We start from the raw sequence: 13,672 nt of genomic DNA, 5'->3' as shown, positions 1-13,672 counted from the left end.
CATGTGCTTCCTTAAGAGAGGCCTGAGCGGCCCTGTCAGATGGAACCCTCTCAGTTTCCTTTTCACTAACATTTTAGATAAATTTCTTATATGTAAACATGTAACTTTCTTCAATTTGATGAGCTCATCCTAATGTTAGGTCATTAACCTACTATAAGCAGAGAGAAGAGGAGAAGGGGATGGTGTCCTATACACTGGGAAAAAACACGAAATCGAGGACAAGGGCATAGACAGCCACACAAGATTTGATTGTTAGGGGTAGTGAATTTTTATGCCCATTTAGCATTCAGTTTTGGTACATGACAAAGAGTTTATATTTCTGATTTTAACCACAAATCACTCTACTCCTGAATTTCTCTAATGTGAGAGGAACAAAACTTATAGATCATAGCAAAATATTGATTGAGTACAGGGTTGGGCAATTTCTCAGGTGCTAATAACTAAGAGGATAATTCACTTACAAAAATAAAAGGCTATTTTTTGTGATTTTTTTGCTGTTGCAGATCTAGAGCTCAGCAACGTGCACGTGGGTGAACAACATAGAGATACTGACAGGTCATGCTCAGAAGGGCCATTCTATGACTAGAGGTGCAATGTAGGTAAGACTTGGTCCTGAGGAGTTCACTGGCTGAGGGAGGACATTCACTTGGTAACGACTAATGAACTCAAAGCCATGGAGAAAGATTAAGGCACTGACCTCATATGCAAAAAGAACGTTACTGGCATCTCTAAGTAAGTAGATTGTAGGGAAAGAGTATGTTAAACCCTCTGGAAAACCACCATCACATAAATATTTCACTGAAGTACAGGGGATCTAGATGAAATGTGCCCATATTCTCAGACTAGCTGGAGCTTAACTTCCTCCTTGTACATGAACACACTTGCCTGCTACTTAGTGCTATTTGTGTTGTATTTCTACATATTGACTCTCAGTTTAACTTCCAAAATAAGAGTGGGAAATTAAGATTTTGTATAACACCTGACGATAGCTACTGACAGACTTTTCCAGATGGTCCTTAACAATTTGGGAAATAAATGTGTAAGTTGTACTAATTTTCTACATAAGCAGTAAGAGGGAAAAAAAAAAAGCGTATTAGATGAAAAAAATAAGGTTAAATCATACAAAACAAAAGGTAGAAAGCAATTAAAATATCACAATATGCACAGTGTATTAAGCTGTTTTAATACAAGTAACAACCACAATGACAATAATAATTTATTAGCTACTGGCTATATCTCAAGTAGAGGAATATACCCTACACGTGCATCATTTCATGAAAGCTTTGCAGAAAACCTAACAGTGGATATCATTTCCACTTTAAAGATGAGGACATTGGGGCTCAGGAAGGTTAAGTAGCTGATCTAAGATTGCATCTGACCTCAGACCAGAGCTAACTGGCTGGGGTAGACATAAACTTAATAATCAATTAGTATAGTATTCTCACCTCTAATGTTTTGCTCAGAATTAGTACTCTCTTAAAGAATACAGGATGGGGCAAAAGTAGGCTTATAATTGTTCATACAAAAATAATACAATAATTAATAACTATTAATACAAGAATAAATTCTCTGTTTCACGGACTCATAATTATAAACCTTCTTTTGCCCCACCCTGTATTTAAAGAAATTTTTGTATCTTTACTAATATAAAATTCTCAAATTCAGCATTTTTTCAAAGCAGAATGGTTTTCTTTATAGAGTCCTGACATAGAGATCCTAAAATAGTTTCTTGAAAAACTGATGGAAAATCAACCACCCCTCTTACTTCATCCCCAGAAAAAAAAAAAAAGACCCTACAGAAAGGTGGACAAGACATTTCCTACAGAGTAAAAATATATGTACCCCAAAGCATTCGAACTTCTGACATAACCTAAAACTTCTGAAAAAAATGTGAATAATATGGTGAATTTTTTAAAAAATATATTTTATTTTATTTTATTTTTTTACAGACAGGAAGGGAGAGGGATAGAGAGTTAGAAACATCGATGAGAGAGAAACATCGATCAGCTCCCTCCTGCACACCCCCTACTGGGTATGTGCCATTGACCGGAATCGAACCTGGGACCCTGTCCACAGGCCAACACTCTATCCATTGAGCCAAACCGGTTAGGGTATGGTGAATTTTTTTAAGGGATTCTGTAAGGGCGAGAGAAGGAAAGTTCTCTTAGAATTAAAAAAATATATTTTTCAAATAGTATATTTCAGTGTTCTATTTAGATTTTAGGTTTAAAAAGTACAGAATAAAGTCCTCATTATCCATTTATATTTATGCACAGCCTTACTTTCAAGAGTCTAACTTAGTGTTTACGAATCTTTTCTAGAGAGAGAAAACTGGAAAACACACCATTGTATAAAATTATATGCTAGGGTTTTTGCTTAAAGACACTGAATAAGATATTTAATCTTTATTTCTGCTTGTTGGTCCATGGTGTATAGAAATGCACATGATCCTAAATGACTGAAGCAGAGGGATTTCGCCCCAAGGTTCCACACCACACAGAGGCATGTGACTGAGGCTGCTTAAACTGCTTTAGCAGCTGCCATGACCGACACCCCCAGCACTCACCAGGCTTTGTCAGTGGCCACAAATCAATGTGCAGATATGGAGGACGGAGCCACCCAAAGCATCCCTCCCTTGCGCCTGCCCCACCACAGCTGGTCAGGTCAGCCCTGCCTGGGACTCTGGGTCTGGCCAGGCCACACAGCCCCGGTAGAGGTACAGGGACTGAGGGGATTCTTTTTAAACTTCTGATCTGAACACATGTCTGGAAACCCCTTTCTCTTACATATATTTGATAATATTTTCTTTTCAAATCAATTAACCAGTTTCAAGCCTTTATCAGTACCCATATTTTTTAAAAAATAGATCACCCTCATCAGCAAGTCCATCTGACTCTATAATATAGCCTAGGACAGAAGCCAAAGAGTATCTGGTTTATTCTCAAATGACCAATCAACTACCAAGAGACTGTCCAGTTTTAATTCCCCCTATCACTTTCCTCCTTTTGAATGAGCTGTTTTAAAACTCAGTGAGCCTGGCGCCTAAGGCCAAGATACCAAGAGGTTGGTATTTTAGGAAAAGAAAAAGGACCCCAGTGACTTTGGGCAGAGCACTTCTCTTCTTTATTAGTTCATTGTTTCCCTGGTATGTAACTATGAAATGAAATGAGCTCAAACTTACTTGTCTGTCCCCAGAATGGAAAAGAGAGAGTGGTGGTGAAGGTGGTGGTAGTTGGAGGGCATTTAAGTGATAAAGAGAATTAAGATTCATTCACACCAGGAGGCCCAAGGCACTAAATTGAAGGGAAGTAAATCCCTTTGGGGAAAAAACCTTTTAATCCCAGATGGAGTAAGTGCGCTATATGACCCTTCACCACCCCTTAATTGCACTTTAGAGCTACCGTCCACTCTGTGAAATGAGATGGGTGTCTGATTCCTAATTTTGAACCCTTAGGAAGAAAGCATTATTGTCTACAGATACTAGATTTGCTTTTTTTTTTTTACTCTTAATTCAAATGAACTGAGTTTTGATCATTATTTCCCCTAGTGACTCGAAAATACATTATTCTAGTCTGTTACTGGGATAATGCAGGTAAATGTATATGTAGAAATAAGACATTTTGATTGCTGAGCTGTCAACAGTAATGAAGCCATCAGCAACAGGAGCAATAAATAACACCAGTAACACTTGTGCTGTTGGATGCCGAGGGAAAAGAATAGCTACCAGATTTTAACTATGGGGAAAGTAGTGGAGCTGGGACATGGGGAGGCAGGAGTTTTAATTAAAAAGGGAACATCCCTTAATCAAGAATACAGAGTACCGCTGGCAGGCAGAAAAGGTTAGCTTTTGCCAAAGCACAGAGCACAAGCATCACTCAGTAGCACCGCCAAAACCCCGTCACGCTCCCTCATGCTAATGCCAATCAGTTAAAACCTTTATCCCAGTGTTTGTGGAGCAGCTTCGTCTGAAACCACAGGAGAGGGAAGAGAATCTTCAAATAGGACCACCAAGGGGACGACCACCAGGCAGACAGGCTTATCATCGGGAAGCCACCTGGCAGCAGAGGTGCATCGCATCAACACTGTCCAGCCGCCCGCATTTCAGTACTTGCACCAGAGCACATCTGTGTGCCTCACGGGGAAGCCCATTTACCAATGAAATTGGGTAATCCATGGGGAGGGGAAGGGAAAACATTACTTTTAAACAGACAAAATCAACCCTGGAGAGCAAGGCCAGATCTGGAATACAAATGAGTAACTCATGTGAATGACATGAGCCAGGCCACTGATGACTAATTGGTTTGGCCGAGGATTGAAGGAATAATGAATGCTGACTAAATACTCATTGGTTATTCAGGGTTCACTATGCCTATGACAAGAAGATAGCAATCGGATTAAATTAGAAACCTGTGATATGGGATGATACAGGATTCAACTGATACTCTGCAGAGTTAGAGGATCGAGACATCTAGAATTCTGTAACCTCCTTGAGTTACAGAATGGGAGTTCCTCCACCTGGAGTTTGGAGCTATAGCCTCCTGTCACACCCTGTGTCCCTCCAGGCCTCTAAAAATCATTCCCAAAAGGCTTGTTGCTCAGACAGGTTGTTAAACGACCTGTTAAAGTGATCCCCATGCCTGAATGTCTGGAATTCTCCCACCTGGTGAGCAAGTGGCAGAGTGGACTGAAGAGTGATTTGTAGCTGTGGTCCACCCTGTGCTGCAGTGTCCAAAGCTCCAAGAGCTAATTTAATCCCTAATGTAAATGTTTAAAAGGAGAAATTACCAAACTGTAGTAATGAAGTTAACTTTCCCCTTCCTTTTTTGCTGTTGCTAGATTGCGCCATTTCTCAATCTGGCCTTTACTTCATTTTACCTCATTTTTATAATTAAAAAGAGGGGTCATTGAGGCTGAAAATCCATAGAGATAACAGATCAAAATATTTTTTTAAATTTTTATTTATTGATTTTAGAGAGGAGAGAAACACTGATTTGTTGTTCCACTTATTTATGCATTCACTGGTTGCTTCTTGTATGTGCCCTGACTGGGGATCGAACCCACAACCCTGGCATATTGGGATGACACTCTATCCAACTGAGCTACCCAGCTAAAGCCAAAGATAAAAATCTTTATTCTTGCAACAGAATCTGCAATATGATATGCCAGAGCAACAATTCACTAGCCATATTCAAATTCTCCCCAGATAGGCTTACTCAAAGAGTAGAGTGAGGAAATAAATATTTAAGGGGAACGCTCAACTGTGAAAACCACAATACTCTTTAAGCACCCTGTCAGATAAAGGTTACCCATCAAAGGTTACTGGGGTCCCTTCTTTGTTCAAGTTGGGGATCCTCAAGAACAGATGAATGGGAAAATTAGGTTGGACAAAGTCCATAAACGAACTTGCTCAGATGCTCCTGAATGTAGCCTCAACTATATCCCTGCAAAATAGTCCTGGTTTTAGAAATGCAGTCTGTGCCAGGTAGCAAGAGAACTTTCCTGTTCTGCATCTAGTTCCCAGGTACTCAGTGTGGTGATTGAAAGACGGGGAGATGGGAAAAGAAAAAAGCAGATTTATAAAACATCAAGCAAGGAAAAATTTGGTGTGTATTTTACTGAACTCATAAAAGTTTGTATGAGCACAGAAGAAGAAAGAAGGTAAAGAACAGATAGGAAGAACTTAAATACAATCATTAAAAAACTTCTGGAAGGAGGGAACTAGAAATAATGCTTTAAAGAGACTCTCTCCCTCAAAGTTCTGAGACAGGCTGAGCATAGGTCAAGCAAAGAGCCCATAAAGGCTTTTGTTTTAGCCATCATTTAAAAATAACTCTCTTTGGAGGTATCATTCCAATTGAGTTTATAGTAAAGTGTTGTGGCTTTTATCTCTCCATCAGACTCTATTTGACATTCCAGAATTAGTACTCTCCTGGTGATTTTCATGCTCTGAAGGACTCAGAAATGATAGGCTCAACAAGGGGAAATTTGATAAGGAATTCATCACAGTCACTCAGTACTCTAGGACCATGGAAATCTTACCATAACTGGCTTGGAAACAAGAAGTCTCAAAAAGATCCCACCCTCTTCCTGAGGGAGCCAACCAGGCCCTGGAATACTTCCATTAGCCCCTCACTTACGGCCTCTTTAAGGAATTAGCAATTTGCTGTGCCTAAGTGTTCAGGATGGCACAATAACTTTACACACACAGTACTTATCCCTCATTGAACACTGTGAGATAAGGAACTGCCCAAGACAAGGAAATCTGAGGCCTTACCGTTACTATTCAGTGTTTTCATGATAACTTCCATCTGTGCAAATTCATAGTTATAGTCTGGTTCCGAAGAAGCTTCACTGGCTGCATCCAGGTCATGCTCTGGAGGGCCTGTTTCTTTTTCGAAGTCTTTCAACCAATCTCGCCGTTTCCTCTTAGGTAAATTAATTCTGTGGGGGTTTTTCACCATTAGAGAAAATCAACTTGCTTTGCACTTAGATAACAGAAAGAAATGTATATGAAAATATTAGTGAACACAAAGATGTTACCTAAAAAAGTGGTTATTTCCCCACAGGATTCTATCACCGTGCCACAGCTGGGTGGTATTGCACACGAGGGTACCATTTACACAGGACCTGAAGGAACACCAGGGAAAATGTCAGCTGAATGGTAAAGAGCACAAAACCCAGCCCCAGTAGCTAAAGAGATTACTGGGGAGACTTGCTGATAACAGGAAAGTCTAGGACCAACAAGCAGGCATCTTCAACAAATTAAATGTAAGAAAAAAGAGGGGAGGTGTGAGGGGAAGCATCCATGGGCTAAAAGAGATCTAAGAAACACAATAACCAATGACAATGGTTGACTCTTATTTGGATCCTGATTTCAAAAAACAACAGAAAAAGAACATTTATAGGGAAATCTGAATATTGACTGAATATATAATGATTAGTAAGAAATTACTGTTAGTTACTTTAGGTATAATGGTATTAAAGTGATGTTTAAGAATATTCATATTTTGCCCTAGCCAGTTTGGCTCAGTGGATGGAGCGTCGGCCTGCAGACTCAAGGGTCCCGGGTTCGATTCCGGTCAGGGGCATGTACCTTGGTTGCGGGCACATCCCCAGAGGAGGGTGTGCGGGAGGCAGCTGATTGATGTTTCTCTCTCATCGATGTTTCTGACTCTCTCTCCCTCTCCCTTCCTCTCTGTAAAAAATCAATAAAATATATTAAAAAAAAGTATTCATATTTTATTTATTTTTTAAAATATATTTTTATTGATTTCAGAGAAAAAGGGAGAGGGAGAGAGAGATAGAAACATCAATGATGAGAATCATTGATCGGCTGCCTCCTACATGCCTCACACTGGGGATCGAGCCTGCAACCCGGGCATGTGCCCTTAATTGGAATTGAACCTGGGACCTTTCAGTCCGCAGGCAATGCTCTATCCACTGAGCCAAACCAGCTAAGGCAAGAATATTCATATTTTAGAGACACAAGCTGAGATATTTATGAATGCAAAGATATAACATCTTGATTTGCTTTAAAATAACCCATAGGGGAGGAAGGAAGAGACTGGAAGACATATAAATAAAACAAAATTTTGAGGTGCTCATTTTGAAGCTGGATTATGGATATATGGGGTGCGTTATACCATCCTTTTCACTTTCATATCTTTAAAATTTTCCATAATAAAAACGAGGAAAACATAAAAAGAATACCATGTTTAAATCCCAAATAATAACCAAACAACTTGTGAAGCAAAACTAACAATTGGGAGTGGGGAATGGCAATTCTGTTCAGTCCAGGGTCATATAAGGCCCTCAAAATAATTTGGTCTGTCCCTACCAAGACATTAGGGGTGAGTTAATTAATTTATTCTTGCAACAGAGGATAGGACAATGCATTTTGGGTCCTCCTTTTGACAGGGAGAGTTGGTAAAGTTAAGATAACTATTTTTGGAAGATAAATAACTGTCCTTTGGCGTAAACAAGGGAATAGGAAGACAGAAATGCAAATTCTCAATCATAGCCCCAGATCTGTATTAACTGGCAGACTAATAGAATGATTCATTAAAATTTATAAGGAACTACAGAAGGCAATGAACATGGGCAGGTCTACTAAGACAGTATGGTCCTTGGACCTAGGGGGCACAAAATTAAAACTAAAATGATACTTGGCCTTTTTCATCCTCAAAGTTGATTTTCTAACTGCACAGCTGAATGAACAGAAGGCATGAGCTCATGAGAATCGGGATGTCTTTTAATTAAAGATCCATTTCTAATGTATTTATGAATTATAATAAAGGTGACTATATACAAAACAAAAAACAAGCAAAAAGAGAGATTTTGCTGATATATTGAAACAAAAAAAATAAGGGGGATAATGAATTAATTAAAATTTAATTTACTAAAAAACTGTGAGGTGAAGCTTGGTGGAGAAAAATAATAAATATTATTTTGAGTTTTAATTTTTCAATAAATTATTTTTCTCATATAATATCATTATCTGGCACCTAATATTTACAGGACTCTAAAGCAGTTATGGAAGAAGTGAACTCACATATGGAAATAATCACTCCTCTGTAGTAATATTTAAAATCAAGTGGCTAAAAAAAAATAAATAAATCAAGTGGCTAGGTTTTTATTTATAAAAATACTCTGGAAATACTGTCTTAAATTTTTGGAATCTGCCATACACAAACATGATGTGCATATTTTACACTAACATTCTTTTTTTAAAAAATTATTTTAGAGAGGAAGGGAGAGGGTGCGAGAGACAGAAATATCAATGATAAGAGAGAATCATTGATCGGGTGCCTCCTGCATGCCCCACACTGGGGATTGAGCCCGCAACCCAGGCATATGCCCTGACCGGGAATCGAACCGTGACCTCCTGGTTCATAGGTCGACGTTCAACCACTGAGCCACGCCGGCTGGGCGTGTTCCCTCTATTCTTATCAATCAATTGACTCTCATCATTGTAACTCAAGCTTCAAAAGCTTGTGTCCTATCTACTAGTATTTGGAATTATGGACTAATTTATTCATCTGCAAAACTGGAAAATGAGATAAGAATATATATGTATGTCTACACATATAAATAAGTATGTCTACACATACATGTACACATTTTTGCCAAATGATGATAACGAGTTTTTTTTTTGGAAAAGTTTTATGGCATACTTTTCTACCTAAAAAACAAAAATTCATTAGTCACTTTTTTCTTTTTAATCCTCACCTGAGTATATTTTTTTCCATTGATCTTTAGAAAAAGAATGGAAAGGAGGGAGGTGGGGAGGGAGGCTTTGTGGGGGTGGGGGGGGGGAGGGAGAGAGAGAGAGAGAGAGAGAGAGAGAGAGAGAGAGAGAGAGAGAGAGAGAAAGAAACATCAATGTGAGAGAGACACATCAACTGGTTGCCTCTTGCACTCACCCCGATTGGGGCTGGGGATAGAACCTGCAACTGAGGTATGTGCCCTTGACTGGGAATTGAACCCTAGACCCTTTGGTCTGCAGGCCAATGCTCTAACCACTGAGAAAAAAGGTCAGGACTCATTAGTCACTTTTTACTAAAATATAGTTTCCTAAGGTATCTAAATTCCTTCAGAAATTCTAGAAACAGCAGTATGATCAATAGTAGAAATGTGTCACTCTGTGCACTTTATTTTAAACTCAGAATTATAATTTAAAAATTCAGTTCCTCATTTTCACTAGCCATATTTCAATGCTCAAGAGCCCCATGTCACTAGTGGCCACCAAAGTGGTCTTAACAGTTATAGAACCTTCCCATTATCTCAGAAAGTTCTACTGTGCAGTGTTATTATAGAAGGAAACTAAGAACAGTTCCAGAGCCAATGAGAGGGACAGACGATAGGCTTTGCCTCACATATGGCTAACTTTTGTGATAATCTTTAGAGGACCCTACCTAGGTATATACACACATGCATGCACACACACACGCACACATATGGGTGCCCCTGAACACACACATAAACATATCACTTTGCCATTTATAATATGCTCTTCCTATCTAATAAAAGAGTAATATGGTAATTGACTGTCACCCCACGACACCCACAGACAATCAGGAGGGAATATGCAAATTAACGGGACAAAGATGACAGCAGCCACGGAGCCAGCTGGGGCGGGCGAGAGGCTTGGGTTGCCCCGGCAATGGAGGAAGCCAAGTTTCCCACCTGCCTGGGCTGGCTGCCGAAGGAGAGGCCTGTGGGCGGCGGCCACGGAGCAAGCCGGAGGCCAGGGGCGATCCAAGCTTCCAGCCTGCCCTGGCTGGCCACTGAAGGAGGGGCCTGTGGGCGGCGGCCATGGAGCTGGCCTGAGTGTGCGGGAGGCTTGGGTCGCCTGGGATGGCCGCTGAGGGAGGGGCCTGCAAACGGCCCTCAGCCTCTCACGCAGGCTGGCCACACCCCTCCAGCGGGGACCCTCACCCCATGGGGGCATGGCTGGCCTGCAAACTGCCCCAGCCCCTCGCCCAGGCTGGCACCATCCCTAGTGGGAACCCCCACCACAATGGGGGCGTGGCTGGCCTGCAAACCACCACAGGCCCCTCACCCAGGCCGCCCTGTCCCCCAAGGGAACCCCCACCCTGATCTGGGACACCCTTCAGGGCAAACCAGCTGGCCCCACCTGTGCACCAGGCCTCTATCTATACTAATAAAAGGGTAATATGCTCATTATACTGGGAGACCTTCCAGGAGACCTTCCGGACCTTCTTCTGGACAAAGCCATGGTGGTGGGGCCGAGGTAGAGGCAGTTAGGGGCCTAGAGGGGTGGGCAGTTGTGGGTGATCAGGCCGGCAGGGGGGCAGCTGGGGGCGAGCAGGCCGGCGGGGAGGTTAGGTGGGGGAAGGCAGGCTGGGAGGGGGGGCAGCTGGGGGCGAGCAGGCTGGCAGGGAGGGCAGTTGGGGACGAGCAGGCCGGCAGGGAGGGCAGTTGGGAGTGAGCAGGCCGGCGGGGGAGGGAAGTTGTGGGCGAGTAGGCCGTCAGGCAGAGTGGTTAGGGGCAATCAGGCAGGCAGGCAGGTGAGCGGTTAGGAGCCAGCAGTCCCGGATTGTGAGAGGGTGCAGGCAGGGCTGAGGGACAACCCCAGCCCCCCCTGCACAAATTTCATGCACCAGGCCACTAGAATTACAATAATATAAAAAAAGAAAAAGTTACGGGAACTAACTGGTTTAGAAGTGTACCTAAGCCAAGAAATTAGCATAAAAAGTAATTTCTAGTTCAGCCGTGGGCAAACTACGGCCCGCGGGCCAGATCCAGCTGTTCTATCCGGTTCTCTTGCTCTCCCCTCCGCTCCTTTACTTTGAATTTATATTAGTTCACACAAACACTCCATCCATGCTTTTGTTCCGGCCCTCCGGTCCAGTTTAAGAACCCATTGTGGCCCTCGAGTCAAAAAGTTTGCCCACCCCTGTGTTGGACACATGCTTGGGGTGCTTGGAAAAAGCAAATACTAAACCTCTTTGCAGGAATTTATATACCCTCACCCAGCCATGATACTCCTACAGATAAAATGCTGAAGATGAATGAATCTAAGAAATCACAAACTGCTTTAGGAAGCAAACTTATCAGTAGATATAACAAACAGATTGAGGCCCCAACAACTTCAAAGAACAAAATTATCAAAGACAATAAAATATGTGAAAATTATTAACAGCATACAATGACTACCAATAGAGAACATATTTGAAAATGGATCTCCAAAACTTGTACAAATGAAAAACAAAGACACTAAATTAAGAACTTAATAGAATAATTAAGTAGCAGGTAAGAAAGGACTATAGAGAGGATCAGTGGACTTGAAGATAGGTTTGAAGAAATGACAGTCCCTTAACCCCCTTCCCTCTTTCACTATGTCCTCATTCCCATTTCCATCTTTACAACCAAGACTCTTGACTCACTTCCTTACCTACCATTCTCTTTTCTTTGCATTGTTCCTTCCATACTCAGAACTACATGGTACCTAAATACCGCAAGGTTGCTAGTGTCTTCCTAATTGCCACATCCAAGTCTTTCTAGCTTCTACTTTGACTGCTCCTTCCTTAAAATGTTCTCTTCCCTTAGCTCCGAAGACTGTATCCTGCTGTTACCTCTATTGACTCCCTTGTCTCACCCCCATCAAGGACTATCCTCAGACCATTCCCAAAACATTGGTTTAATTCTCACACTACACAGTCTGGATGTACTTGCGAGAGGCAACACTGATAATGCCAAAATTCTCTATCTTTAGTAGCTCTATAGAACTATGACCTACTGGATATCTCCATGTCGTCATCTCAAGGACACTTCAAAGTATCCCAAACTGAACTCATTACCATTCATACCTATCATCCTCCAAATGGATTTTTCCTCTTGTATTTTTTATTTTAGTTTAGCAGCACCACTGTTTATGTTTATCTGGTCTCCCAAGATAAAATCCTGTAATCGTTGTTGACTTTCCTTTTCCTTCACTGACTGAGTCCCCACTCTGTCCCCAAGCAGATCACTGAAACTTTCTGACTTTCAAATATTCTCAATACATTTTGTTCTTCACCTCTACTGCCACTTTCTGTGTACCCATAGCAACATTATAATAAATATCCTAACTGACCACCTCACACTTCCAGTCCTACAAACACCCCACACTGCTGCAGTGATCAGATTTGCAGATTATAAAGATCACTTTAGAAAAAGCACTTATCTTCCTGTATAATAATTGCTTCCTATGAAATATTGCTTCTATACATTCTCTTCCACCAGGCTTTGAATTCCTATAGTTGGGCATTCTCAGCACAAAGCCAGGAGCATGCTGAATGAGTGAACTGCTACCCTGAGGTTCCAGGAAGGGAAGAGTTTGGGCAGGATGGGAGGAAAAAAAAAAAGAGTAGGATAAAAAGACATGAAATTGGAAATAAAACTGGGTAAAATAATTTGCTGATTAAAATCATTTTTTAGATACAGTGTTTGAAGAGAATATGATTAAGCTATCATGTTGCCACTATACATATATATAATTTTATTTGTTAACTAGAGGCCTGCTGTACGAAATTCGTGCAAGAGTAGGCCTTCCTTCCCCTGGCTGCTGGTACCGGCTTCCCTCCAGCACCCAGGACCCGGGTTTCCCTCAGGTACCCGGGACCCAGGCTTCTCTTGCAGCCCCGGCTTTGTCTGGAAGGTCGTCTGGAAGGACGGCTGGTCTAATTAGCATATTATGCTTTTATTATTATAGATTATCTATATATATAGAACCCTAATATGCAAATAGACCAAACAACAGAACAACCGAACAACCGTCACTATGACATGCGCTGACCACTAATGGGCGCACGCGGAACATAGTAGGCATCGGCAGCAGGTGGCAGAGCGTGGAACATGGCGGGCATCGGCCGCAGCGGGATGGTGGAGCAGGTGAGCAGGGGCGCCAGACCAAGGTGGGGCGCCGGTCGCTGTCATCGGGGTGAGCCTCTAGTGGTTTACTGAAAATTCTTTGCTCCCGTGTGCCGCAGTCCCGCCAGATGCTCACACCTGCTGCCAGTGCTGGCCCTGCTCGCACCCGCTGCCAGCACCAGCCCTGCTCGCATTTGCAGCCAGCGCTGGAGCTGCTGCTCGCTCCTGCTACCGGCGCCTGGCGCCAATCCCAGTTGCTCAGCACCATTAGCAGGTGTGAGCGGCGGCTGCTGGCCCT

The 13,672-nt window shown here is 42.0% G+C and overlaps 1 protein-coding gene across 5 annotated transcripts in view; it reads right to left on the bottom strand.

The window, feature by feature from the left end:
* KIF13A (kinesin family member 13A) overlaps positions 1–13,672 on the bottom strand; it is a 217,167-nt gene that overhangs the window by 41,042 nt on the left and 162,453 nt on the right. For 4 of the 5 annotated variants that reach the window (XM_080658277.1, XM_080658279.1, XM_080658278.1 and 1 more), the window contains exons 15-16: positions 6,541–6,627; positions 6,275–6,441 (exon numbers count right to left, since the gene is read on the bottom strand). In XM_080658277.1, coding sequence (XP_080514403.1) covers positions 6,275–6,441; positions 6,541–6,627 — 254 coding nt within the window. Of the gene's footprint in view, positions 1–3,934; positions 4,055–6,274; positions 6,442–6,540; positions 6,628–13,672 lie in introns of all 5 variants that reach the window. The other variant, XM_080658276.1, reaches the window with a different exon arrangement.

This window comes from Plecotus auritus, assembly GCF_963455305.1.
Source record: "Plecotus auritus genome assembly, chromosome: 2".
Classification (NCBI taxonomy): Eukaryota; Metazoa; Chordata; class Mammalia; order Chiroptera; family Vespertilionidae; genus Plecotus; species Plecotus auritus.
The sequence above is the reverse complement of the archived record's forward strand: the minus strand, read 5'-3'. Positions and strand labels throughout refer to the sequence as shown.